The following is a 26,514-nucleotide window of genomic DNA, read 5'->3' on the forward strand; positions in this document are numbered from 1 at the left end:
GGTTTATTTACTAATTCATCAATCATATATACTCCACGAAAGTGTTTAATTTTTAATTGTTTAGTAAGTTCTTCTAATTCGTAATTACTTACTGCATTAGGATCTTTATTAACTACTTTTTTGGAATTTTATTTTGTTTTCCTTATTCAAGTTCAGGTTTACTTTTCCATTTCTAAATTATGTCTTTTTGTTCTTCTAATTCTTTATCAGCTTTCTTCTTGTTTATAAATGCATTTGCAATCGCTGCAGATCCACCAGCTAAAGAAACCAATTGTTGCTAATATGCTAATGCAGCTAATTCTAATGGTAAAAATCCGCCTTCATCTTGTCTTAATCCTTTACCATCTTTCCTTTTTGTTAGATATTCAATTATTTTTTAACAACAGGAATAGCTAATGCAACAAGCAAATTCTTAATAACCTTCTTTTCTTTTTTCCTTTTATGAACATCTTTTATATATGGTTCAATTGCATTTGAATGTTCATTATTTAACTTTAATTTCCTTTGTTCTTGTTTTCCCACTAGGTAGTAAAGTATAATCAATTGTAAAGTTATTCAGTTATGTAGTGAAAATTTAATAATGATTTCTTATAAAGTTTAAAAATTTATAATCCCCAACCATTTTCATCAATATTAATTCCCATACCTAATTTTCGTTTTCCATACATTATTCCTCTACCTGATGTTGCTGCAACTTTTTCACCAAGTGAAGCATCATTTGCATACATTCTTCCTTTTGCAGCTAATAGAAGTTCTTTATCAGCCATATGTCTTTTTTCTAAATCTTTATAATCCCTGTAAGCAATATCATATTTTTTACAAACTTCGTCTAATGGATTTGTTCCTTTATCACCTTTAGCTAATGTTTCTTCTTATTTTGTATCTGGACCACAATAATAATCACCAAGAAGATGCATTTCATATGGCATTTTGTTAATTAAAGTATATACTAATCCTTTTCCATATTTATCATTTTTCCAAAATGTATGTGGGAGATTATTTTAAAATCTAATTAAATATGTAATTGCTTTACAGTTGTCTGTTATAAAATTACTAAATTTATTTGTTAACGTTTGTGCAATACTAACTTTATAATTATATTTCATGTTTCCAGCTAGTTCTTCAATGTGAGTTACAGCTAATCTATCAATTAATTTTCTAACATCATTCATCCAAACATATTCAATTGATTTATCTGAATATTTTTTAAATTCAACCTTTACCTTTTCGTTCTGGAGAACTAAAATCAGAAGAATCTATAGCTGAATATATTCTTAAGTTTGGAAAACAATCATCCACAATTTGTTTTATCAAATGGTTATATTTATTACCTTTACTTGATCTAATTTTATTTGGATTATTATCAGAATACAATGCACCTGAATTATATAATATATCTGAATAATTTGATAAATCTACACCATCGAATTATTCATTTATATCATCTGTAGTAATTTGTTTTTCAGTTACAAGTCACATTAATCCATCTGTACCTTCATGTTTTTCACCAGTTTTTAAATTATCTCCACTGAATTCAACAGGTAAATTACCAACATATTTAAACATGCCAACAGGCTTAAACCAAAAACTTTATCTTCACTATGGTTAATGTACTTTAACATTCTTTCACTAACATCCATCTTTTTAGTATCATTTATATTTTTTTTTCATTTTGAAGATTACCTGATTCTTTTTCTTTTTGATATTTGTAAATACATCTTGAATTCCTCATTTACTTAATATATAATCATATTTTCCACGAATAACATCAGACCAATCTTTTAATGGTTTAATTGGTGAAAAATCTCCAACTTCTTCTATATGATGACGATATGGAATCATTTGTTTTTAACTTCTATTTTTTTTTCAATTGCTTGCACAACATTATCTCCTAATCCTTCGATTCCTTGTTTAACTTGTTTAATTGCGTAAATAACAGGTTGATCTTTCTTTTTAAATTTTTCTTTTTCTCTTCTTGGTTGCTTTTTCCAAAGCTGAAATTGAGCATTCAATTCTTCAGCTTTCTTATTTTGTTTATCTTGTTTAACAACTTTTTCATCACACTTTGCGAACATTTAATAAGGACGAAAAAACATTAGTTATGTTAATGTTTGTTTAATGTTTATGTTGAAGTTAACGTTTAATGTTTATGTTTAATGTTTATATTTATATTTAATGTTTACATTTATGTTTGTGTTAATCTTTATGTTTATGTTCATGATTAACATTTCTTTATTATGTTTATGTTTATGAAAATTAATAATGTAACATGTTTTAATTTACATTTATCATATTAATAACAACCACATGAGTCTGGTCCACATGTAGCATTATCATTAGACCATGAACAATTTATATAATGTTGTCCATAAATTGATTCTACTTTTTCTGATTTTTCATATTGTTTTATGTAATCAAGAGCTTCCTTAAATTCATTTATATATTCAGGTAAAAGACCATCATGATGGTCTAATACATATGTAATATAATTTTGTCAGGTGTCCATTTATTAGAGATAATAATAATTAAATGTACTTAAAATATTATATTTTATTTCTTTACTTAACTTCATTTGGTTTTCTAGACATATCTATTGTGAAAAATCCAAATCCATCATTCCAACATTTACTACACATTTCTCTAAAATTATCAAACTTTAAATCTCCACCAACAAACTCATGATAAATATGATTTAAATTTGTATCATCTTGTCTAAATCTTAAATTATCTCTAACTAATTGTTTTGGCATTATTGAATAAGATTGAGAAAAATAAAAACAATCTATAACCTTTGTGTGTGCCTCTAGTAAAATATTCTCTTACAATATCTTGATTTTCTAGAATAAAGTCATCAAATACAACAACAGATTTTTCTTCTTATTCATCTAATGGAATAGTTTCTTCATTATTTTCAATAAAACCACCAATATTTTCATTGATTTTATCTTCAATTTTTTACGTTGTTTTATAAATTCGTGATACTTTGCCTGATCTAAGCTTTTTGAATAAACATATAAATGATTAATTTTATTCCACTTTAACCATCCTGGAGCTAAAATATAATTATCAATCATTAATGTTGTTTTTCCACAACCACTTGGTCCAATTATAACACATCTTTTAGAACTTCGTAAAAGTTTACAATGTTTGTTTTTTAACTTATTTTCTGGAATCCTTGCTTTAGGTTCCCAATCTGGTTTATTCATGTATTTGATAATTTTGTCAGTAGTAAATGAGTAGATTATTTTAACTTAGTGATAAATCTTCTGTACTTGGAAAAAGATTTACTGATCCAATGTTTCTCTAGTTGGTTTTTAATCAACTTCCTTAATGTCAAATATTACAACAAGAAATAATAAACTTTATTGTGATGGAGAAACGATAGAAATTCCTATAGGTCAATATAGTCTGAAAAATTTAGAAAAATTTATTCATTCAGAGAAACCTAATATACATATTAAAACAGATGAAATTTTAAACAGAATAAGTATTGAAAGTGATGTGAAATTGTATATGGATGTAGCAGATGGTATTGGAAATATACTTGTTTTTAATAATCAAATTATTTTACCTCATGAAAAATCTGTAGCTAAAGATCTTCCTAAAATGATTCCTTTTGAATTAATAAATATCAATTTTAATATTGCTGATGGAATGTATGTAAAACATAATGATCATTTTCATAAAGAAACTAATATTATTGCATCATTTAAACATAATATAAAATTTGGTTGGCAAATAATTTATGAACCAAATGTAAATGTTCCTATTTTTGATACAATTCAAGATTTAGAAGTTACTATAACTGATGAAAATGATAATTTAATTGACCTAAATGGTGTTACTGTAACAGTTGTTTTATAAATACCTTAATAAATTTTATCCTTAATAAATAAGTAACTGCTAAAACAATCTTAGATTATCATGAATAAAATTGAAAGTAATCAATTCTACTAACTCCTTGGTAATGAGAAAACAAAATTTTTTTTAAATGTTCCTAACAATGATACAGAAATTGAAATAAGTATTGGTGATTGTTGGCTGATTTCAAATCATGCACAATTATACTTGAATTTTAGTATTATTGGAAATGATGGCACAGATTATCGCACTTATGATGGAAAATCAAACGAAAATTAATTGATAATTATGTAGCGAAATTGTTCGATTATATAATGATAAAGAAAGGAAATAATATTTTATCTAGAATTGGACATCCTTTTATTTCTTCATCAGTTTTATTACATCTAACTTCATCTGTTACTGATAAAATAGGTTTACAAGGAAAAATAATTAATACAGGAAAAATAAATAGTAAAAGAAATGAAGTACTTTATCCATTGTCATTACTTGGTGGATTTTTTAAAGATTAACAAGAAATTATGTGGGAAAGAGATATGACAGTAATTTTTACACACAGTTCATCATCTGGAGACATAATTCTTCGTTGGGCTGATAAAAATGATGCTGGAATTGAAGTAAAAGGTACACTTCCTGAAGAAGGAAAAATAGTTATAGAATCTATGGAAATTCGTGTACCAGTTGATAAATATGAGTCAAATTACCAACTTGAACAACGTGAAAATATTCTTAAAAATCCGAAAGTTCCTATTTCTTTTTATGAACTTCAAACACAAGAAGTTGCCAGTTTATCTGTTAAAAACAATTTTGAACTAGATTTAACAAATTGCTATAACTCTACAGAATTTGATATGCCATACTTTGTATTTGTTACATTTCAAACAAATCGAAAAAATAATCAATTAGTTGATTCCTCATTATGTGATCATTTTAACTACGGAATACTTATCTAAAAAATGGTAGAAATGATGTTTTTCCCCAAGAAATGTGGAATATTAATCCGCCAAATAATTTTCCTGAAGCATATGATGCATTTCTTGATTTTAAAAGAATTACTTTACTAACATCAGATAATGATATTAGTCCATCTAGTTTTATAAATAATTATTCAATTTATGTAATCAATTTGAAATGCAGAAATATTGATCTAACTACACAGAAAACTACTACGAAACTTTCTGCAACTTTTAATGATAAAATTCGAAATAATGCACTTGCTTATGTAATTATGTATGGCAAAATGAATCTTACATATGATATACAACGTGGATTACTTACTGAAAATTTTTATTAACATTATTGTTCAATATAAATGAATGAGAAACTTAAAAAATTTATAAAAGTGTTAACTTCTTGCTTATATACATTTCTCAAACATTTTAAGAAAGATAAAAAAATAAAGATTGAAAATTTTAATATAATTTACTTTCGTTATGCCAAGCCACAATTAAAACAGTGTAGTAAATGTATAATTAAAAAAACTATTGACGAATTTTTATAAAGATAACTATCAAACAGGTGGACATTGTTATATACGTAAATACTGTAAGAAAATTAAAGTTACTTGTGTTTGTGCTAAAACTGCAACTAAGTCTTATCTCAAAAATCATTTTCAAACAACAACTCTTAATAATCTTATATCTGTGAAAGCAGAAAGTAAATAAATTTATATACTTGTACGTCAATATAATTTAAAAAACAATTCTCAAATCTCTAATATAATTAATTGCGTTACATTCACCTATGGGGAATGTATGTAAAATAAATGATTTTAATATAGTTATTATTGTATGATTTTATTTTATTATATTATTATTAGGTAAAAGGGAAAGTAGAATGTTTTTGTGTGTTCTGGATCATTAGATCAATCTTATGGACAAAAAAATTGCGAGTGTTAACGAGTAATTTTTTATTTTTTATAAGATTAGTCTAGTCGTCCAGAAAATGTGTAACTACATTATTTATACCAATGCTCCCATACTGTTATAGTGGGGGTGTTAATTTCCTTCTTTTTTATTGTCACTTTACCTAAGGACGTTATTAATACTGGTAATTTACACGTTGTCTTTGTACACCAATTGGCACATGTTTCTTCGCACGAGTGCCACCTGCCCTGCTTTCATTCATCATTACTTGATATTGTAAAATTACAGAATATTTATTTAAAAATGGTAGAAATGACGTTTTTAATCAAAAAATGTGAAATATTAATTCGCCAAATAATTTTCTTGAGGCATATGATGCATTTCTTGATTTTTAAAAGAATTACTTTACTAAAATCAGATATTGATATTTGTCCATTTAGTTTTATAAATAACTATCCAATTTATGTAATCAATATGACACATAGAAAGAATGTTCTAACTACACAGAAAACTACTATGAAACTTTGTGCACCTTTTAATGATAAAATTCCAAATGATGCACTTGCGTATGTAATTATGTACAGCAAAAAGAATCTTACATACGATAAGCAACATAGATTAATTACTGGAAATTTATATTGATTAACATTTGCTTCTATATAAATGAATGAGAAACTTAAAAAATTTATAGAAGTGTTAATTTCTTGCTATATACATTTCTGATAAATTTTAGAAAGATAAAATCTAATAACAACTGAAAATTTTAATATAATTTACTTTCGTTGTGCCAAGCCGCAGATAAGAAAAAAATGGTTCAAATGGCTCTGAGCACTATGGGACTCAACTGCTGAGGCCATTAGTCCCCTAGAAGTTAGAACTAGTTCAACCTAACTAACCTAAGGACATCACAAACATCCATGCCTGAGGCAGGACTTGAACCTGCGACCATAGCGGTCTTGCGGTTCCAGACTGCAGCGCCTTTAACCGCACGGCCACTTCGGCCAGCCCACAGTTAAGACAGTGTAGTGATTGTATGATTGATAAAAGTATTGACGAACTTTATAAAGATAAATATCGAACAGGTGGACATTGTTATGTATGTAGAGACTATAAGAAAATTAAAGTTACTAGTGAATGTGCTAAAACTGTAACTAAGTCTTATCTCAAAAAGCATTTAGAAATAACAGCTCATACTAATCTTATCTCTGTGAAAGCAGAAAGTAAATAATTTTATATACTTATTCTTTAATATAATTTAAAAAAAACAATACTTAATTCTCTAATATATTTAATTACATTACATTCTCCAATGGGGAATGTGTGTAAAATAGATGACTGTCATTATAGTTATTATTATATTATTTTATTATATTATATTTTTATTAGGTAAAAGGGAAAGTATATTGTTTTTGTATGTTCTGGATCATTAGATGGATCTTATGTAAAACAAAAGTTTCAAGTCTTCTGGACCACTAGACCAATCTCATAAAATATTAAAAATTATTCAGTAACACTCGCAATTTTTATTTTCCATAAGATTAATACAGTGATCGAGAACATACATTTATTATCTACTATCCCTTTTACCAAATAATAATAAAATAATATAATAATAGCTATATAAAAAATCATTTATTTTACATACATGCCCCATAGGTGAATGTAACATAATTAAATATATTAGGGAATTAAGTATTGTTTTTTAAAATTATATTAAAGAATAAATGTAAAAAATTATTTACTTTCAGCTTGAGCAGCCATAAGATTGTTGTGAGTTGTTGATTGTAAATGTTTTTTGAAGCAAGATTTATTTACAGTTATACCACATTTACAAGTAACAATTAATTAAAATGCATTAGTTAACAAAAGTATATTTTAGTCAATTAAATGAATTACTTAACATAGTAAAATTGCATTGTTAAGGAAAGTAAAATGTATTAGTTAACAAAAGTAAAATTTAGTAAATTATAAATGGACAACAAAACTGGACAACAATACGAAAATAAAAAATGAATTAACTGACAAAGGTAAATTGTATTGATGATGTAAGTAAAATGTATTAGTTACCATAAGTAAATTATAGTAAATTTTAAATGGACAACAAAAAATGGACAACAATAAGAAAGTAAAAAATGAATTAGTTAACAAAGGTAAGCTGTATTGTTAACGTAAGTAAAATGTATTAGTTAACAAAAGTAAATTTTAGAAAATTGTACATTTACCACCAAAAATTGACAACAATAGTAAAACAAATAAAATTATTTAATTAACAAATGTGAATTATATTAAAAACCTTACATTGTTAATGTAAGTAAATTAATTAAAACATATTAGTTAACAAACGTTAATTATATTAAGAATTGAATGGACAACGAAAAATGGACAGCAATAAGTAAAGAAAAAATGAATTAGTTTGCAAAAGTGCATTGTTTTAAAAATTTTACATTGTGAATGTAAGTAAATTATATTAAAATATATTAGTTAACAAAAGTAAATTTTATTAAAAATTAAATAGGTAACAAAAAATAGATAACACTATTGTTTTTATATGTATTAAATGGAGAACATAGAGCAAAAGATGTGTGCTAAATGCTGTATAGTTAAAGACATTGCAGAATATGGAACAAAGTTAGAAAAACCAAGATCAATTTGTAAAAAGTGTATAAATAATGATCAACTTTATAGATATTATTCAAACAAAATAATTAAGGATGACAACACATTGAAAAGTACAAATGATGTAAAAATTGTACTAAATGTGACACAATAAAAAGTGTAATAGAATATGGGGAAAAATTAGTTAAACCTAGATCAATTTGTAAAAAATGTATAAATAATGATCATGTTAGCAGACATTCTAGTAAAAGGGTTAATAGGCAGATTAGTATGGAAGGAATGCAGGGCAGAAAGCAGCAATATGAACAAAATCGTATGGACAACAAGGAACAAAATTGTATGGACAACAAAGAACAAAATAAACAAAATTTTGTGTACAACAAAGAACAAAATTTACATAATTGTATGATCAGCAAAAGTTTAGAAATATTCAATTTCTGTAATATTAAAAAGAATTTTGATTGTTTTGCAAGAAATCATGGAAAGATATTATAAATTGTAGATATTGTAGAAAGTTCAGTAGGTAAAAAAAAAGATTAGCCAAATCTAGGTTTTTTGTTATGGTATAACTCCCAGTTGTTAAACTGAAAACGTAAAAATCCAATGTAAAGATATTAAAATTGAAATTTTATGCAATTCATTGTTGAGATTTTAGAATGTTATCAAACACATAAAATTTTTAAACATACTGACAAAGATAACAAAAAAATTAGAAAATTTAAGTCATCCAATTTAAAGTTATTAAAAAGGCAAGAAAACACTATATTTGTAACTAAATAGATCTGTTTCCTTAATTTGTATACCAATACATATTTTCCTTAGTTATGTAAATAAATAATTAATTTACTTAGTTATATAAACAAATACATCTCTTTACCTAGTTATGTAAAATATACATCATTAGGAATAATTAGTTTACTTAGTTTTATCAACAAATACATCTGTTTCCTTAGTTATGTAAACCACAAGGATAATTTATACAGCAACATTAAATTAAAAACAGAAAATACACCAGATTGTTATTGGTTGGAAGAAGAAATTAAAAATAAAAATATAGATCTAAATTACAAGATTAAAGTTAAATTACATAAAATTAAAACAACACCAAATAAGAATAAAGACATATTGAGTTTGTTGTCTAATTTTTATGTACATATTACAAATCGTCAGTGATTGAAGACAGTTAATTTGTTATATATAAGAAAATAAATAAAATGAGTTTTCTAACATAGTTAAATTGTATTGACAATGTAAGTAAAATGTATTAGTTAACAAAAGTAAATTTTAGTAAATTATAAATGGACAACAAAAAATGGTCAACAATAAGAAAATAAAAAATTAATTAGTTAACAAAGGTAAGTAGTATTGTTAATGTAAGTAAAATGTATTAGTTAACAAAAGTAAATTTTAGTAAATTATAAATGGACAACAAAAAATGGACATAAAATATATAGCAAATTAACTGTCGTCAATCACCAATGATTTGTGATATGTACATAAAAATTAGACAACAAACACAAGTCTTTCTTTATTATTTGGTGTTGTTTTAATTTTATCTAGTTTAACTTTAATTTTGTAATTTAGATCTATTCTTTTATTTTTAATTTCTTCTTTTTTTATATGTGTTAAAGCCAGCTGGCAGACAGGTCTCAAATTTTTAACTAAACAACAAACACAAGTCTTTCTTTATGCTTATTTGGTGTTGTTTTAATTTCATCTAGTTTAACTTAAATCTTATAATTTAGATCTATATCTTTATTTTTAATTTCTTCTTCCAACCAATAACAATCTGTGTATTTTCTGTGTTTACTGTGCTTTTTTGTTGTATAACTACATTATTTGTACCAATGCTCCCATACTGTTATAATGGGAGTGTTAATTTCCTTCTTTTTTATTGTCACTTTACCTAGGGACGTTATTAATACTGATAATTTATATGTTGTCTTTGTACCCCAATTGGCACATGTTTCTCGGCACGAGCGCCACCTGCCCTGGTTTCAGATTAACTACACTCGCCAATTACACTCTGTCGGTTGTGAGCTCTGCAAGATCCATGAACTATTTTGTATTTACGTGACAAACCCTAATTCTAGGGCTATCTTTCATTTTTGACAAATGGATCTGTGCCAACAATTGTAAAAACGGCAATGGTACATTAGTCCTTACTAATGTAAAATTGTAAGTACCAGTCGTTGTTATCATATTTCTGTAATGCAAGAGTTCTCTAATTTGTGTTAAAATTTATTCTTGGCTTAAGTTTCATACTTTTTGTAATGTAAGCTATTATGTTTATTGTCCTTAGGCTACCTTCTGAAGAAGACAAATTTATATTTGTCGAAACCTAGGTAAAGAATTTCTTTATCCATTGCAACTGGTTGGCTGGTAATAATTTTATTAAAAATATAAAATGATACAGTCAAAGGGACCACTGGGTCGTGCTAAGGTACATGAGGCAAACAGTCTGTTACAAGCATAATTTTTTACAACTTACAGTGTATAAAATAATAACGCCAGTAAAAGTTTATAAATATTATATAATAATCTCAAAATAGGGAAATATTAGTTAGGGCATGTAGCATGTACTTTTGAAGAACAGGTGGCGCCCATGCATTGAACTTTCAACCAATGAGAGCAAATGCATAAGCACCATACAGGAAATTCAAACGATCTGAGAAGGCACATCCTGGAAACGCCATACACCAGTGTCATCACTAGCATATGACAACCATCCAGGCTGCCTTGTCTAATGAAATCTTCTTAACCATCAAACATCAATCTAAACAAAACGCCATCCAGAATTACAAACATATAAATACTAGTGCAATATTAATGCTAACAATACACAGGCAGTAGTGCAACATTCCATAACTTGTTCCCATTTTCTCATATTACATATTACAATATTTTCCAGAAATTCAAACTAATTCTCAGAGAAATAACTATAACTATATAATATAACATAAGCTGTAATTGTGATGATGTACCAAACTGTGGTGCCACATTAAATTCTAAAGTTTTGTGAGTCCCACAGTCTGCCTAAGCAGATTACTGAGCCTTGCATTTACACCTAGATGTTCTCCAAAGCATCTGAGCCTCCTTTTTTGTGTGCCAGTGCTACTATTTGTGAACCAGTGCTACCATTTGTGAACTAGTGCTTCCATTTGCAAACCAGTGCTTCTGTTTGTGAACTAGTGCTTTCTGTTTTGGACCAGCACTTTCTATGAGGACCCAAGGACCTCTGCATGATGACTGTTTGAGGACAAATCCGGTGAGATGGCATAGTGCATTGCTTCAGGAAGGTAGCTTGGAAGTTCCATAGTTTCCTGAGTAGGACCAGCTGGAATTCGGCAGCATTTGATTTCTGGAAGACGTTAATTCCACATGCAGTGACACATGTAAATATGGGGATCTTCCCATTCAATCATCACACAGTTCTGTTACTTCTTTCACATGCAATGACAGCTTGCCATGGTGTTCCCTTTACTTTCATTCATCATTATGTGCACCCTATGCTAGTACTGAACTTTTGGTGTATATCATGAACTTTTGAACTAATGTAAATCATAGTGAAGGCTTCTGCAAATGCACATTAGACACTCCTGTCATGGTGAGTGTAAGATGTTTATGCACAGTGATCTCACATCATGCATTTATGTAATGCTAAATATCAACACCTGCCAGCCCCACTATGTTCACAATACTCAGATACTCACCTCATTTTACAAGGACGTGATGAAATATTTAGCATCTGCTTCCACAGTACCCCTTCAGTTTTGTCCATTGACAGGTTAAAGCCAGTTTCCATGCTCACCCTCGACAATGCCCATATGCTGCTGACAGTTGAGGTCTCCCTGTCCTCCATTGATGCCACCACCTCACCTATCTCTTGCCAACATCACCACCACTAATGCTCATTGCCGTAGCACCCACACTAGCACCTGGCATCCCAGAGCTGCATTCAGTGATGTTACCCCAATGACCTTCTCTCATAGTGAGAGGAGGGGGGGCAGGGGGTAGGGGGAAGAAGCGGAGAGGGTCTCTGTGTCACCTTCCTAAATTCTCACATTTGCTAAGTCCCACAGTCTCCCCAGTGGACAACTTCCATCAGAGTTGCCCCTAGATGCTCTCCAAAGCACCTGCACCACAGTGGACACCTATTGACAGGAATGTCTTTCCCTCCCACTACTGCAATCTACCCACTGGTGCTTTCACTCAGATTTCTCATCTGCCTGTGAGGCAGTCATCTTTCAACAAGCATGAGTGATGAATAGTTAATGCAGCATCTGTGTGAATGCACCTTCTTCTGTTTGTGTACCAATGCTACCGTTTGTGAACCAGTGCTTCTGTTTGTGAACTAGTGCTTTTGTTTTGGACCAATGCTTTCAATGAGGACCCGAGGACCACCACACAATGAATATTTCAGGACAAATCCAGTGGGTCAGCTCTGTGCATGTTTCAGGTAGATAGCTTATCAGTTCTATAGCTTCCCAAGCAGGGCCAGTCACAGTCCAACAGTTTGTAGCTTGTACACCATTTTTGCTTTTTTTTCCCAAGTCACTCTGGACAGCCACCTTCTGATTACTGGAGGCCATTAATTCCATGTGCATCATCACACATAAATACCCTGTACTTTGTGCTGCTTTATCCCAGTACCAAGCACCCATTCAGATCTTCCTGTTCAATTACCACACAGTTTTGTACATTGTTTCACACGTGAAGGCAGCACACAACAGTGTCTTCTTTACTTTTACTCATCATTATGCATGGTCTCTGCTAGGGACAAACTTTTAGTGTTTTTATTGAACCATCAAACTCGTGTCATTCTTAGTGATGAATCTTAAACATGTGTTTCTCCTGTACTGGAACTGATAAACAGAAATTTCAAGTGTCAGTCATACCTAAACCATGTACAGACACATATTACCTTTTTGTTTTTGTTTAACAAAATATAGTAGTCTGCTGAACTTAGCAAATACCTCATGTTGGTAAAAATTTCCCCTCGCTTTTTCATTTCCTCACTGGAACATATCTTCCACATCATTTCCCACATTCTCCTTCCATTTCCCTCAATTTCCCTCACTTAACAGCTATGATGTGCATCGTGCAGTGAAACATTTATGGTGCTGCCAGCATTACCACAAACCTATGGAACTTTTCATGAGTAGTAATATGAGATTAAATGTAAACCTGTGCAAAAATTTAGTGCAGCCTTGAAAATGAAATTATAGATGAGTTGTTTTCTGTGTATCCAGCAGACAGAGATAGGATTAGAGTAACAATAATGAATCCAATCACAGGTGAACATGGATGAAGAACTGTTGTGCTGCACCTGCAGATCCGAAGCATAGGGATCTCCATAAAAAAGCTTAGAGAATCTTACATGTTGGAGAGGTGCTTTTCCTTGAGGAGCTCATACCATTTTGTGGAAAAAACAAAAGATTTAGTCCTACTAGGAAACGCTTAACTAGCCTCCTTAGATGTTGTTAACCTATACACTAGGATACTAATTTCAGATATCATTGATATTACCAAGCATAATTTATCAAAACACTAAAAACTTTGCTAAGGTGGGGCTACAGAATTGGTCACTATGTTACAGTTCACTTTATCTTTCAGTCATTTCTCTTTTAATGGTAAATATCATAATCAACCAGCAAGCTTAGGATAGGAAACGGTTTAGTAGGCAGAGTAGCCAATATTTTCATAACCCTGCAAAATTGGTGGCACTGTATGCCGCCAATTTTGTTTTCGTTCAATAAATAAGTCAGCGCGCCGAGCACACAACTATAGTGCTAGATATGCCTCGATTGTTTAGTCACGCTCCAAACTGGATTACTGCACCGTCATTATACCCACCATAACAGGTGCGACTTACCTGTGAAGTGGACGACTGCACCGAGACGGCACTGCCTACCGCACGCGCCCGGTAATGTATGTACACGTAGCCGTACCACTGTCGAATGTTTTGATGATTAGAAGCTTTGTTTTACAACTCTGTGGGTGAATGATGATTTAGTTATTAACATTGCTTTGCTATTAGAATTATTTTATTGTCTCCCAGGTCCGCACAAAGGAAAGGACTAACACCAGAAGAAATTGAACGTCTTCTTTTGCAATCATCTGACGAAGAACATTACGCAGATTTCTCTGACAGCGATGAGGAATCAGAAATAATTGAAACTGCAGATCATTCCAGCGAATCTGAGCAGTCATGCACTGAAGGAAATGAAGTGAAATGAATGCCACATGATGACTGCCATTTTTATATTTGTAAAGACCAAGAAACTTTGTGGATAAATAATCCGTTATCACTACCAGGGAAACCAAAACGTAAGAATATAATGAATGTCCTACCTGGCCCGAAACGCAATGGTAGAAAAGCTAAAACTGAAATTGAAAGTTTTCTCAAATTGTTTGATCCTGAGAGAATTGATTACGTCGTTGCAAATACAAACAAGTACATAAATAACAAGAGATCATCTGTGAATTACTCAAGGGCTAGAGATTGCAAAACTACTTCTGCTTCTGAAAAAACGGCTCTTTTAGGAGCACTGTTTCTCATTGCCATACAAAAATAGGGATGCACAAATGTATTACAACTGTGGGCATCAAATGGAGCAGGAATGATTATTCAAAGGACAGCATTTAGCTACAAGCACTTTCTGTTCTTGCTCTGGTCACTCAGATTTGGCGATACTTCTACAAGAAAAGAACGACTAGCAACTGATAAACTTGCTGCCATCCGCAATCTCCACTCAGCATTTCTGAACAACTGCAGAAATAACTACAGTCTAGGGGAGTTCACAACCGCAGATGAAATGCTTGTCCCATTTCGCGGATGTTGTGGTTTTGTTCAGTACATGCCCAATAACCTGTTAAGCATGGATTGAAGTTGTATGCGTTGTGCGATATCAAGACATTTTATACTTTCAATTTTGATGTATACTGTGGAAGACAGAATCCTGGACCATATGTTGCATCTAACCAGCCAACAGATATTGTGAAGAGATTGGTTGAGCCGATCAAGGGAACTCACAGGAATGTAACTACGGACAACTACTACAGTAGTTACCCTGTAGCCCAGCATCTTTTAGAAAATGGGCTAACGTTCATTGGAACATTGAAAAAGAAGAAGAAGGAAATTCGTCTGGGATTTTTGTCCAACAGATTGCAAGATATTGGAAATTGTCTTTTCGGATTTCAAGATGACTTCTGTCTTGTTTCGTGCCAAACAAAAAGAAACAAGTCTGTGCTTTTCCTGTGGTCAATGCATGAAACTGCTGAAATCGACACCACTACATGCAAATCTGTTGTAAATTTGGACTAAAATGCAAAAAAGGTGGTGTCGATACTGTGGATTATATGTGTACATCCTACTCTACACAAAGGACCACAAGAAGATGGCCCTTAGCATTGTTTTTTCGTTATCTGGATATTGCTGGGATAAATTCCCAGGTCTTGTTTTTTGCAAACAATCCATAAAAAAAGATTCAGAAGAAGAACCTACTTAACAAACCTGGCCTTGGCTCTGATGGACTACCACTTGAAAGAAAGGGCTCAGCTCTCTACTTCACCACGAAATATTCAAGGATTTCTGTCACCTCATCAATGAATTCCCGCCAATCACAATGAGACTATAAGAAGGTGTGGAAGGTGCCATCTTTATGGTGGTAAAAAAATAATAAAACTACTGTCACTTGCAATAGCTGCAAAAGATTTATTTGCAAGCATCGTTGCCACAATGTTGTCACATATAATGATTGCAGAGCTTCTCCAGAGGAAGAAAGTGTGTGATTCTTGATATGTATTTACAGACTGCCTTATTCTTCATTATTGCTACAAAGTTTTTGTACATATTACACGTTTCTGTAAAACTTGCTTTAACAATGGTAAACAATCGAATCATACCTGTGGTTATAATTTATTTAGAATTTGTTATTAAAGTAGCACTTAGGAAATATCCTGGAAACGTATGTCAGATATTCTGTAACAATTTTAATTTTCCCATGCACATTGGATATGTGTATACAGATCATATTAAAAGTTGCTGTTAATAATGATGTTATAAACAAGAAAAATTAATTCCACCAAAAAATAAAAAAAAAATAAAAACTGCTGTCTTATGTATTTAAATGTAGGTGGCACTGAGTGCCGCATGCGCCTGCTAACACAACAATCTTAAGCGCACCTGCCGCAGGGTTAAATCATTTGGAAAACAGTGTTATTACCAAATACCCCAAAATCTGGAGTAATAATGTTGCTTATAGCAGATATATGGTTGACACATTTATAGTAATAAAAGGCAATGAAGAAATGATCAAATATGTAGCTGTAAAATTTAACAGTGTGGTTAACAACATAAATTTGCAGCTGAACACAAAGTTGGTTAAGCTTCAGATTTTATGGTTTAACTATGAACAGCTCTACAGACAAAGTGACATTAGGGATTTTTAGGAAGCCAATGTTTACAGAAGCCATTGTAGCAGCAGACGCATGCCACCCAAAAGAGCACAAATGTGCCTACTTTTGGGCTTTCCTAAATAGGTTAATAAAGCTGCCTGTAAATGAGAGTGACACTGAAAAAGAATTGAATAGTTTAGAACAGGAAAGAAAGCAAGGTCTAATTGCTATAATGGTAAGGAAATTAGGTGTCTGTAAAATTTGCTTATAAATAGCACAAGCAACAAACAATAAGGATTAGTATGACATGTAAAGAAACATTCACTGAACATGTAGTAAACAGATTCAGGAGGCATAATAATGCTTTGGGGTTAAATTATGTAAATTAGGAAACATTATTACACTTGATTGAGGCCAGGTGTCACAAATATTAGGGTGCAGGTGTTTACGGTATTATGAGTGGTAATTGCAAAAAATTTTGTATAGGACAGACTACTAGGTCCTTAAAAAATCATTTTAGGGGCCAACCACATGACAACAATAAAGGCTGCATAAAAAAGCATCTTTTACAATGCAGCCACATGTTCAGTGAAATTTAAGGTTATCTTAAAATTCTGCACAACACACCTAAAAGGCTATTGTTAAATACACTTGAGAACTTGGAATTTTCAACAGAAATACTAAATGAACAAATAGATTTCACCAAGAACTGGTTTTGAGTCTATTTATGGAACACTTATAGATACATTTCTACCATAAACCTAGGGTCTTGGTAGTTGGTAATGGAATAAAGTTTGCCACTACAGAATATTCTTTTTGTGATGAATGCTACACTATTCTATATGTTACCCACAAGGCTGTGCACCTCTGTGTCACTTCCCCCCCATGTTTTTCTTTTTACATTGGATGAGTAAAAGCCTAATTGCTTACTGCACATGCAGCATCATATGCACATATTGGTCATTGGCCAATAAAATATTCATAAGTTATTGCCTAGTTCTTCACACTAGATAGTACAAACTGAAAACTCCCAACAACAGCATTACTGTGGCTGTTCCATAATGTTTTCACATTATTTTAATTAAAAATAGTCATTTTATAGAACATTTGTAGTCACAGGATTACAAAAAGTTTAAAAATATTTTTCAAGATATCAAGATAATCCAGTTTAACAATTCACCTCCCTCTCCCCTCCCTCCTCAATCCACCCTTCTCCCTCCTCTTCGCTATTTTAATTTCTTCATGGCATTTTACAGTTCTTGTTATTTACAAAAAAACAATTTCATTGTAATAGAACCGTATAAGATCATACATACATTGTTTTAAATATGCAAATTCTGAACCTGTTCCCCTTCCCCCTTATAATTTTAATTTTTTTTCTAATTTATAGTTTGCACAATTACAGCTTATGCTTTATTATATAGTTATGTAATTTCTGTAAGTGTTTCCTAGGAAACAGTTGTAACATGTAATTGGCCAAATAGGAACAAGTTATGTAAGCCCTGTTTTTTATATGACTGTAATTCTGGATAGTGTTTTGTTTAAACTGATGTTCGGGGGTTAAAGAGTTTTAATTAGATAAGGCAATATGAATGGTTTCCATATACTATTACGGCACTGATATATGGTGTTTTAAGATTGTGCCTCCTCAAATTGTTCGAATTTCCAGTATAACACTCAAGCATTTGCTCCTGTTTGTGGAAATGGCAATGCATAGGCTCCACCTGTTCTTCAAAAGTAAGTGCTGGATGTTTCAATTGATATTTCTATATTTTGTAAATATTATATAATGCTATTTATGAACTTTTATTGATGCTATTATTTTTATGTTGTAAGATGTCAAAAGTTAGGTTTATTAACAGAAAATTCACCTCCTGTCACTAGTGTCACCCAACAGGCTCTTCTACAGCATTATTTTCAACCATTCAAAAAAACTGTTATGCATTGTTTTCTAAAAAAAACTACTTTTTGTGAAACATTGAAAACTGATTGCCATGAATTCTTTACTGATGAAATTGTTTTATATAATGAAATGATGAAAGAGGGTAATTGTGAGCAAACAACTGCATTGTGTGCCATATATTTAGCGTCACCAAGTGATTAAGTCCACCTAATTTCTGAGTTGTTTCTTAGTAACAGGTTAGACTTCGATCTTGGTTATGAATGTTGATAAAATATTGCATATCTATTGAACAATTTTGTGTCAAAATAAGGTAACTGGACAAATAAAAAAATCCACTCACCAAATGGCAGCAGAATACACATATAAAAGATTATAAATAGGCAAGCATTTTGAGCCAGTGGCACCTTCTTCAGTAGAAGTGTTGAAGGGGATGGAAGAGGGTGAAGGATAAGAACTGGAGAGATCTAGGAAAAGGGGTAGATTCTGAGAAAGTCACCCAGAACTGGGATCAGAGCAGACTTACTGGACAGGATGAGAAGGAAAGACTGATTGTTGGAGCTGCACCAGATGAGATTTGAAAACCTGAGAGCTAGACAGGGTAATATGCAAGACAGAGATTACTGCTTAAACATTGTGCCTGAGTCAGTAAGAGTGAAAAGCTAAGCGCAATGCACGTAATAGAAAACGGAGGGGGTTGGCAAAAAATAGACAGGTAAGAAAATGAAAGATGTAGAAAACCAAAACAGAGTGATGAACGGAGTAGTTACTGTGAAGAAACGCTGAGGCAGGAAAAATTAATGTAAATTACGGCCAGGTGGGTGGCGATAACTAAGGACATGTTGTAATGCTGGTTCCCACATACGGAGTTATGAGGTGTGTGGGGGAGAATCCAGATGGTGTGTGTGGTGAAACGTGCACCAAGGTCATGATTGGCATGTTGTAGAGAATGCTCTGCCATGGGATACTGCATGTTGCCAGTGTACACCCTCTGCCTACACCATTCATCCTAATGATAATTTTAGGGTAGTGCTGCTGATGTAAAAGGCTGAACAGTGTTTACATAACTGTTGCTATAGGACATGTGTCATTTCATCATTTCATAGGTTGCTCTCCCTTTGATAGTATATGTTTTGCCAGTGACACAGCTGGTATAGGTAGTCACAGGATGGTGCGTAGGGCAAGTCTTGCAGTGGGAACGGTCACAGGGATAGGAGCTGTAAGGTAGGGAGATAGGTGCAGGAGTGTAGGGTCTGACAGTATACAGTGGATTTCAGGGCATGATTTTAGGAAGTCATGGTCTTGTTGAAGTAACTGATTAACACATTCCAGACCAGGATTATACTGAGTGACCAGTGATGTGGTCTAAAGTTGTTTTTTGGAGGGAAAAGTAGTACCAGGATTGGATGTGATTGCCCTGGAAATCTGCTTTTAAACTAGGCTGGTGGGGTAATTATGACCTGTGAAGGCTGATGTGAGAATGGTGGTGTATTGCTGTAAGGCATGTTTGCCTTGAATGCCAAGGCTATATGAGAGGGAATGTTTTACATGGAACAGATGGCAACTGTCAAAATGTAAGTATGCTGTTTGTTAGTAGATTTTATGTGGACAGTAGTGTGTAGCTGGCCTTCGATGAGGGTGAGATCAGCATCAAGGGAAGTGGCACAGGATTCAGAATATGATCACATGAAATTTAATTGGGAGAAGGTATTCAGAGATTCCAGGAATTTTAACAGGTCAGCCTCACCATGAGTCCATGTGGTAAAGACATAATCAATGTACATAAACCAAACCAGGATCTGAAGACTTATGGATCCCAGGAAAGCTCCCTCCAAATGACTGGTGAAAAGATTGGCATGGGAAGGAGACATCCTGGTCCTATGATTGTACCCCCATCTGTTTGTATGTCTGCCCCTCAAAGTTGAAGTAGTTGTTGATAAGCTTAAAGATCATTAAGGGGAGTAGGAAGGTAGTCATAGGTTTGGAATCAGGTGAGCTCTGATTGAGGAAATATTCAGCAGATGACATACCATGTACTTGGGGGACCTTGGTACACAGGGAGGTTGTATTTATTATCCAAGTTTTTGAAACAAATTAAAGATAAGAAACTATATTGTAATTGACTGCATCCATACAATGTATATTGTTAATGGACAAATAAAGAGATTGATTGATTGATTGACAAGCAAGCTACATGGTGGGAGTGGGACAAGCACTGATTTAAGACCATTTCTGTTCCTCCCAAAGATAGAGTGTTCTTACTTTCATTCCATAATGTCATACAGGATTATTGTCTGGGGTAACTCATCAAGCCATTTTAAGTTTTCTGAATTCAAAAACGTGTAATAAAAGTTATTTGTGGTGTAAACTCAAGAACATCCTGTGGAGGCATGCTTAGGGAAATACTGATGTCAATATTGCTTCCCAATAAATTTATTCCTTAATGAAATTAATCTTTCAAATGTATCTCTTTTTCAAACCAATGGAATCAATCCTACAAATAGGAATAATCTTCAAAAAGATATAAAGTCACTTACTTTGGCCCAGAAAGGCGTCTATTATTCACAAACATACATTTTCAATAACCTGCCAGAAGCTATATAAAGTTTAATTAGGGTACTAATAAAGTTCTATTTTAAAGGAGCCTAAAGGATTTATTGCTTGCCAGCTCCTACTCCATTGATGACTTGCTTAGTAGACTAATAGCTGTGTATGTGTTACAAATAATATAAAATAGGGCAAGTATTTGTACAACCTGACTTCTGCACAAGCTCAGTGCAGTAAAGTAATTGCTGTAAATAAGATATGCTGTAAATTGATTTTTCTATTGAATGATCTATGGTTATTATAATCTAAGAATTACCATATGCACTTCTTTATACTGAACATTTCCATGTTTTGTCATAAGTTATTTATTGCCTTTTAAACAATAATACATTTAAGATATTTTCTACTGAGTCAGCTTCTGTGAGGACCATTCCAATCAAGATCTTTGGGAAGTACATTAGAATATTTGTTTTTATTTGTAAATATTTATTGCATATTTCTGTTTTTCTGGCATCATGTACATCCTAGAGGATCTCCTCACTAAAGGTGTATTGAAACATAAAGTACATCTAATCCAATCTTAGGCTATGTACAGACTGAAACACCTTATTCAGTCGATGTCCTACACTCACTGGGCATGGATGCTGCATCTGCCACAGTTCATCTTTTAGGCAGCAGGTAGCATATTTTTCACAATAGACTCATAGCTATATACTACAATAAGACAGAATCTTCTCAGAAGATGTAGGAAAGACCCAAATGCTCAACTTCTCCTGAAGATACGTCAAGATCATTCCACAGCATTCACATTCAAAAGCATGTTAGCATTGCATATGCTGGTATAGAGATTATGGTCTCTGAGAAGTAGGCCTATGCAGGGTGCTCATTTTAACTGAAGACATTGAAATATCTCAAACACCACACATCTGGTCAAAAAAAGTTATAATTCCATTTTGTTTGTCTTGGAGAGGGATATACCACATTCAATATCCCATCCGACCCATGAGTGGGTGGTGGGGGCAACTTTGAAATCTTCAATGGGAATCATAATTTTTTATTGCAGATTATAATTCTATGGTAAAATTTACATACATTTTGTCTGAAGCATTTTCTTGTTTCTCCACAGATGATGCTGTAATTGGAGGAATATAAGTGGGTACACAATTGTAATTTATAATATGTTTCTCAATGGCTCTTGAAAATCCAATGGCAATTGAGACCCCACGTCCATGCTGCAATGATAGGACAGACTAGTATTTAGTAACTTGTAATTGGAAATCCCATTCACAATGTTGTATTCCTCCTACATCATATCAAACAGGGCACTGCTCTGTGTGCCACTGTGGCCATGGCTTGAGGTGATTGCTACTCAACTTTTCCAAGTACAGTAAGTGTTCAAACATAGTACCACCAACTTCAATGCATTTAGTGATCTGCTTTTCAAATGACCATACACAGGACAGAAGTGTATCTGCCAAAATATCAGCACAGGTGTTTCTGATACAGTCAAACATGTCTTCACGGTATGTTTGCACTTGCTGTTATGCCTTAACTCTTAGATGCCCCTATAGAAACAAATTCAGCAACTTTAAATCCAGCAACCTAGGAGGTCAGTTAGTAGGGCTACCACTGCCAATCCACCACCCAGTGTAACCATGGTCTAATAACTCCTGTGTTTCAATTGTGTGATCTTCATACACTGTTGAACATCCAGGGCAACATCCTCAGTAGAACCAGTAGTTTCTGTTCCAAAACCGTTTGGCATTTCTATCCAATGAATGTCCCATTGACAAAATATAGACCAATGAATTTGTTACTCATCATGCCACACCGTATGTTAACTGACAAGGGACATTGATGGTCAGCTTTCCATAACCAGAGGGAACTGTCTACACTTCAGTAATGCATGTTATGCCCATTAATGCTACCATGGTTTGTGAATGTAGACTCACTGGAAAATAGCACCTAGGCTGAGAATGTGGGTGTTGTTTGGATTTTGTCCACATGCCCATTCACAAAACACTACCCAATTATTGAAACTGGTGGCATGAAGTTCCTGATACAGCGACATGGTGTGGATGATACTTTTGATGATGCAGTATTGTGAAAATGCTACCTACAAACATAAAGGAATTGTAATGTAATTGCTGGGTGCTTATCTGGGAGTTCACTGCCACTAGTACAGCTATTTCATTACCTTCTCCTGTAACACATTTGCTTAACTTTCTTTAGCTGGTCTGCACACTGCCATCAGACATAAGTCTGTCCACAGCCTTGTAAAAGAATGAGTGAGTGTGAGCTTTCTCTGGTAAGCACTTGTCATATAGGGCAACAGCAGCCTCAACATTCCTCCTACATTCTTTGTAAATTAGGATCATTTCAATATTTTTTTCCATGTTGCAACACTCACCGTCCACCTGCACAATGGTTCTCCAGATATTGTGAAGGTGTGCAGGCAATAAACACTGTGCAAGTATTTAATGTTTACAGCTGATATCTGTTCCATGTCTGCACAATACGTGAGGTCTGGTCTCAGTGTACTGCCTGTTTTGATGTGTCACAGTTCTGTACATAGACATAGTGGAACATTCAGTAGACCTCTCATCAAAATTTTGGAGGAATACAATGTTGGCAATGGGGTTTCCAATTAGAAGGTATAAAACAATGGTCTGTCCTATTCTCGCAGCATGGAGACGGGGCCACACGTGCCAGTGGATATTCAAGAGTTGTTGAATAGCAAGGCATAAATTGCAATTGTGTTCTCATTTCTATTTCTCCAATTACAGTGTCATCTGTGGAAAAATGAAAGAAATACTTCAGACAATACATATGTTGATTTTACACAGAATTGTAATCTGCAATAAAAAACAATGGTTCCCATTGAAGATTACAAAGTTGCCCCAGCCACCCACTCATGGGGTGAGGAGATAGGTTGAGTGTGGTATCATTGGATGTCACCCTCCAAGACACACAAATTGGAACTTTAACTTTTTTTTGATGCAATGTGTAGTTTTCGAGATAGTTCAATGACTTCTGTTAAAATGAACACACTATACATGTGATCGAGTTATCAATAGCTCAATGTGGCAAATCAACCATTTTGTCAGCAACAGTGCAATTCTTATTTTTTTATTATTATTGTACACAAACAATTTTATTACATCTCATGGTAACTTTGGTAACTGACATACTTTTCTCTTGGTGTTGTGGCTTCACTGCTCAAGGCACAAAGAAAATTTTCTGTGTAAGTATGACTATTGTGTTGGTATCTTCTCTGTGTTTTATTTATTTTCTAATAATGTCTGTTATACATGGAATTTTCTAAACTCAAAACATTTTATTGACACTGTTATTTTATAACCCGAAAAATAAGATCAATACTACTATCTGCAAAGTGTACATAAACAGAGACATTTCTTATGCTTTCTAACCTTAAGCAGTTGCTAACATAAAGTAAATGATGCATTCTGATGCAGAATACAACTGTGCTGGTAAACAACTGGTCACTGCATATGGATAAAGAACACTGGGGTGATCCTGAAGTTTATCGACCAGAACGTTTCATTACTGAAACTGGACTACTTAGAGAGGATGACACATTCTTGCCTTTTGGTCTTGGTGAGTTACTGCTACTAGAAAGAGTTATGGTAAAATAAGTTGTGGCTCATATCTGAGAGTTTTAATTTGCCTTTCAGGTCGACGTCGGTGTTTGGGGGAGCAGTTTGCAAAACGTTTTTTATTCCAAATTTTTGCTGGAATCTTGCAAAAATTTCAACTTGTTCCTGCTGATGGTACTGACCTGAAGTCTACTGCTTTTGGGGGCTTTAATCTTGCACCAAAAACTTATGACATCATTTTCAAATCTCGATAACACTGCAAAAACAATACAAATGTACTTGTTGTCATTATTGTTGTAACAACTGAAACATAATAGATGAATATATTTTAATGAACTTATTACAGAGTTAATAACTTTTAAATAAATTTTATTAAATTCTCATCTCCATACTGCCAAAGCATTAATTCAAAAAATTTTATTTAAATTTGTGAGAGGAAAGAAAATGGTGAAAAGTAGAGGTGAAGTTTATAAAAATTTGTTATATGTGAACAAGGAGAGGAGTGTTTTCGTATTGACAGTTTGTTGATATACAGACATTAACAAAAAATTAAATTCTAATTTAATTTCAATACTATACTTTGCAGTTTGTTTATGTCTATCTCATTAACAACTGAATGATACAATAATCTGGTAGGGAAATAATCATGTAGTGAGGCCTGATCTATTCTCCACTGTGCTGTTCTTGTTTATCACAAGTTAATAAACAATTTATATAGGTTAATAGAAAACAATAGCTAGTACACTTCATAAGCTGCAAATTGAAACATGTTTCTAGTGAACCACTTGACTGACTAATTTGCAAATACATATACAGAATCAAATCAAATGGCAACAGCAACTAAGACAATGGCTGTAGAATACATGGCTAAAAGCTGTTGTTCTGGAACATGCAACATTAAGTAATCTGTAACAGAGGCAGTTATCCAGGGGGCAGCAGCTAAAATAGACTTAAGCAATATTTTTTTCTCATCAAACTGTAAAAAATTGTATTTAACTTACCATGTATGTTGGTTCTTACTCCAAATTTATTTCCCTGTTCTGCACTACATGGAATTCTCTTATAGCAGCAGTGTATGATTCTGACCAGGAGTAGTGAAGTATCTTGCCTTTCTCACTGTTCTGCCTCATGGAACGAGCCACAGAACTGAGCTTGTTTAGCTGCTATAGCAACCATGATATCACCTGCTCAAATTTGTCTGTGGAGGGGGCAAGTTGTAAAGTAGATTGAAATTTTATTCCCAGCCACTTCCATTGTAGTGCTAACCCTGCTGGATAGCCTGGTAGCTCTAAATCTGCCTGTATGGTTGAGCAGGAGGACCTCAGTCCTAATATCATACACTGGAACTTTTGTAGTCCTAAAAACCAGTGTTCAACAATCCAAACTCACATTCCAATTAATTCAGCAGAACTTTCAGTCTTATCAATAAGCACAATAAAGTTGGATACCTCTGCAGCAATTGATAACTCTGATGTTTTAGTTATAAGTGAACACTGATACACAGATGAGCTAAATAGTGTATGTAAGCCACTCTCCATAATCTATTGCTTTGCCTTCAGTAGAAACGAGAAACATGGTTGTGGGGTAGCTACCCTTGCATTAGTGGTAGTAACTATGATGTGACAGATATAAGTACTTTCAATGTTGAGGGTGTAATAGAATAATAACAAATGGGGAAAAGAGAACGTAATTATTATAGGCCTTAACA

At 32.8% G+C, this 26,514-nt stretch overlaps 1 protein-coding gene across 2 annotated transcripts in view; it reads left to right on the forward strand.

Moving 5' to 3' along the window:
- LOC126259481 (methyl farnesoate epoxidase-like) overlaps positions 1-25,121 on the forward strand; it is a 335,865-nt gene extending 310,744 nt beyond the window's left edge. For both annotated transcript variants that reach the window (XM_049956317.1, XM_049956318.1), the window contains 2 exons: positions 24,666-24,807; positions 24,885-25,121. In XM_049956317.1, the coding sequence (XP_049812274.1) occupies positions 24,666-24,807; positions 24,885-25,060 (318 nt within the window). In that variant the 3' untranslated portion in view covers positions 25,061-25,121. The remainder of the gene's footprint in view (positions 1-24,665; positions 24,808-24,884) is intronic.
- Positions 25,122-26,514: the final 1,393 nt, after the last annotated feature.

The sequence above is a fragment of the Schistocerca nitens genome, chromosome 5 (genome assembly GCF_023898315.1).
Source record: "Schistocerca nitens isolate TAMUIC-IGC-003100 chromosome 5, iqSchNite1.1, whole genome shotgun sequence".
NCBI lineage: Eukaryota > Metazoa > Arthropoda > Insecta > Orthoptera > Acrididae > Schistocerca > Schistocerca nitens.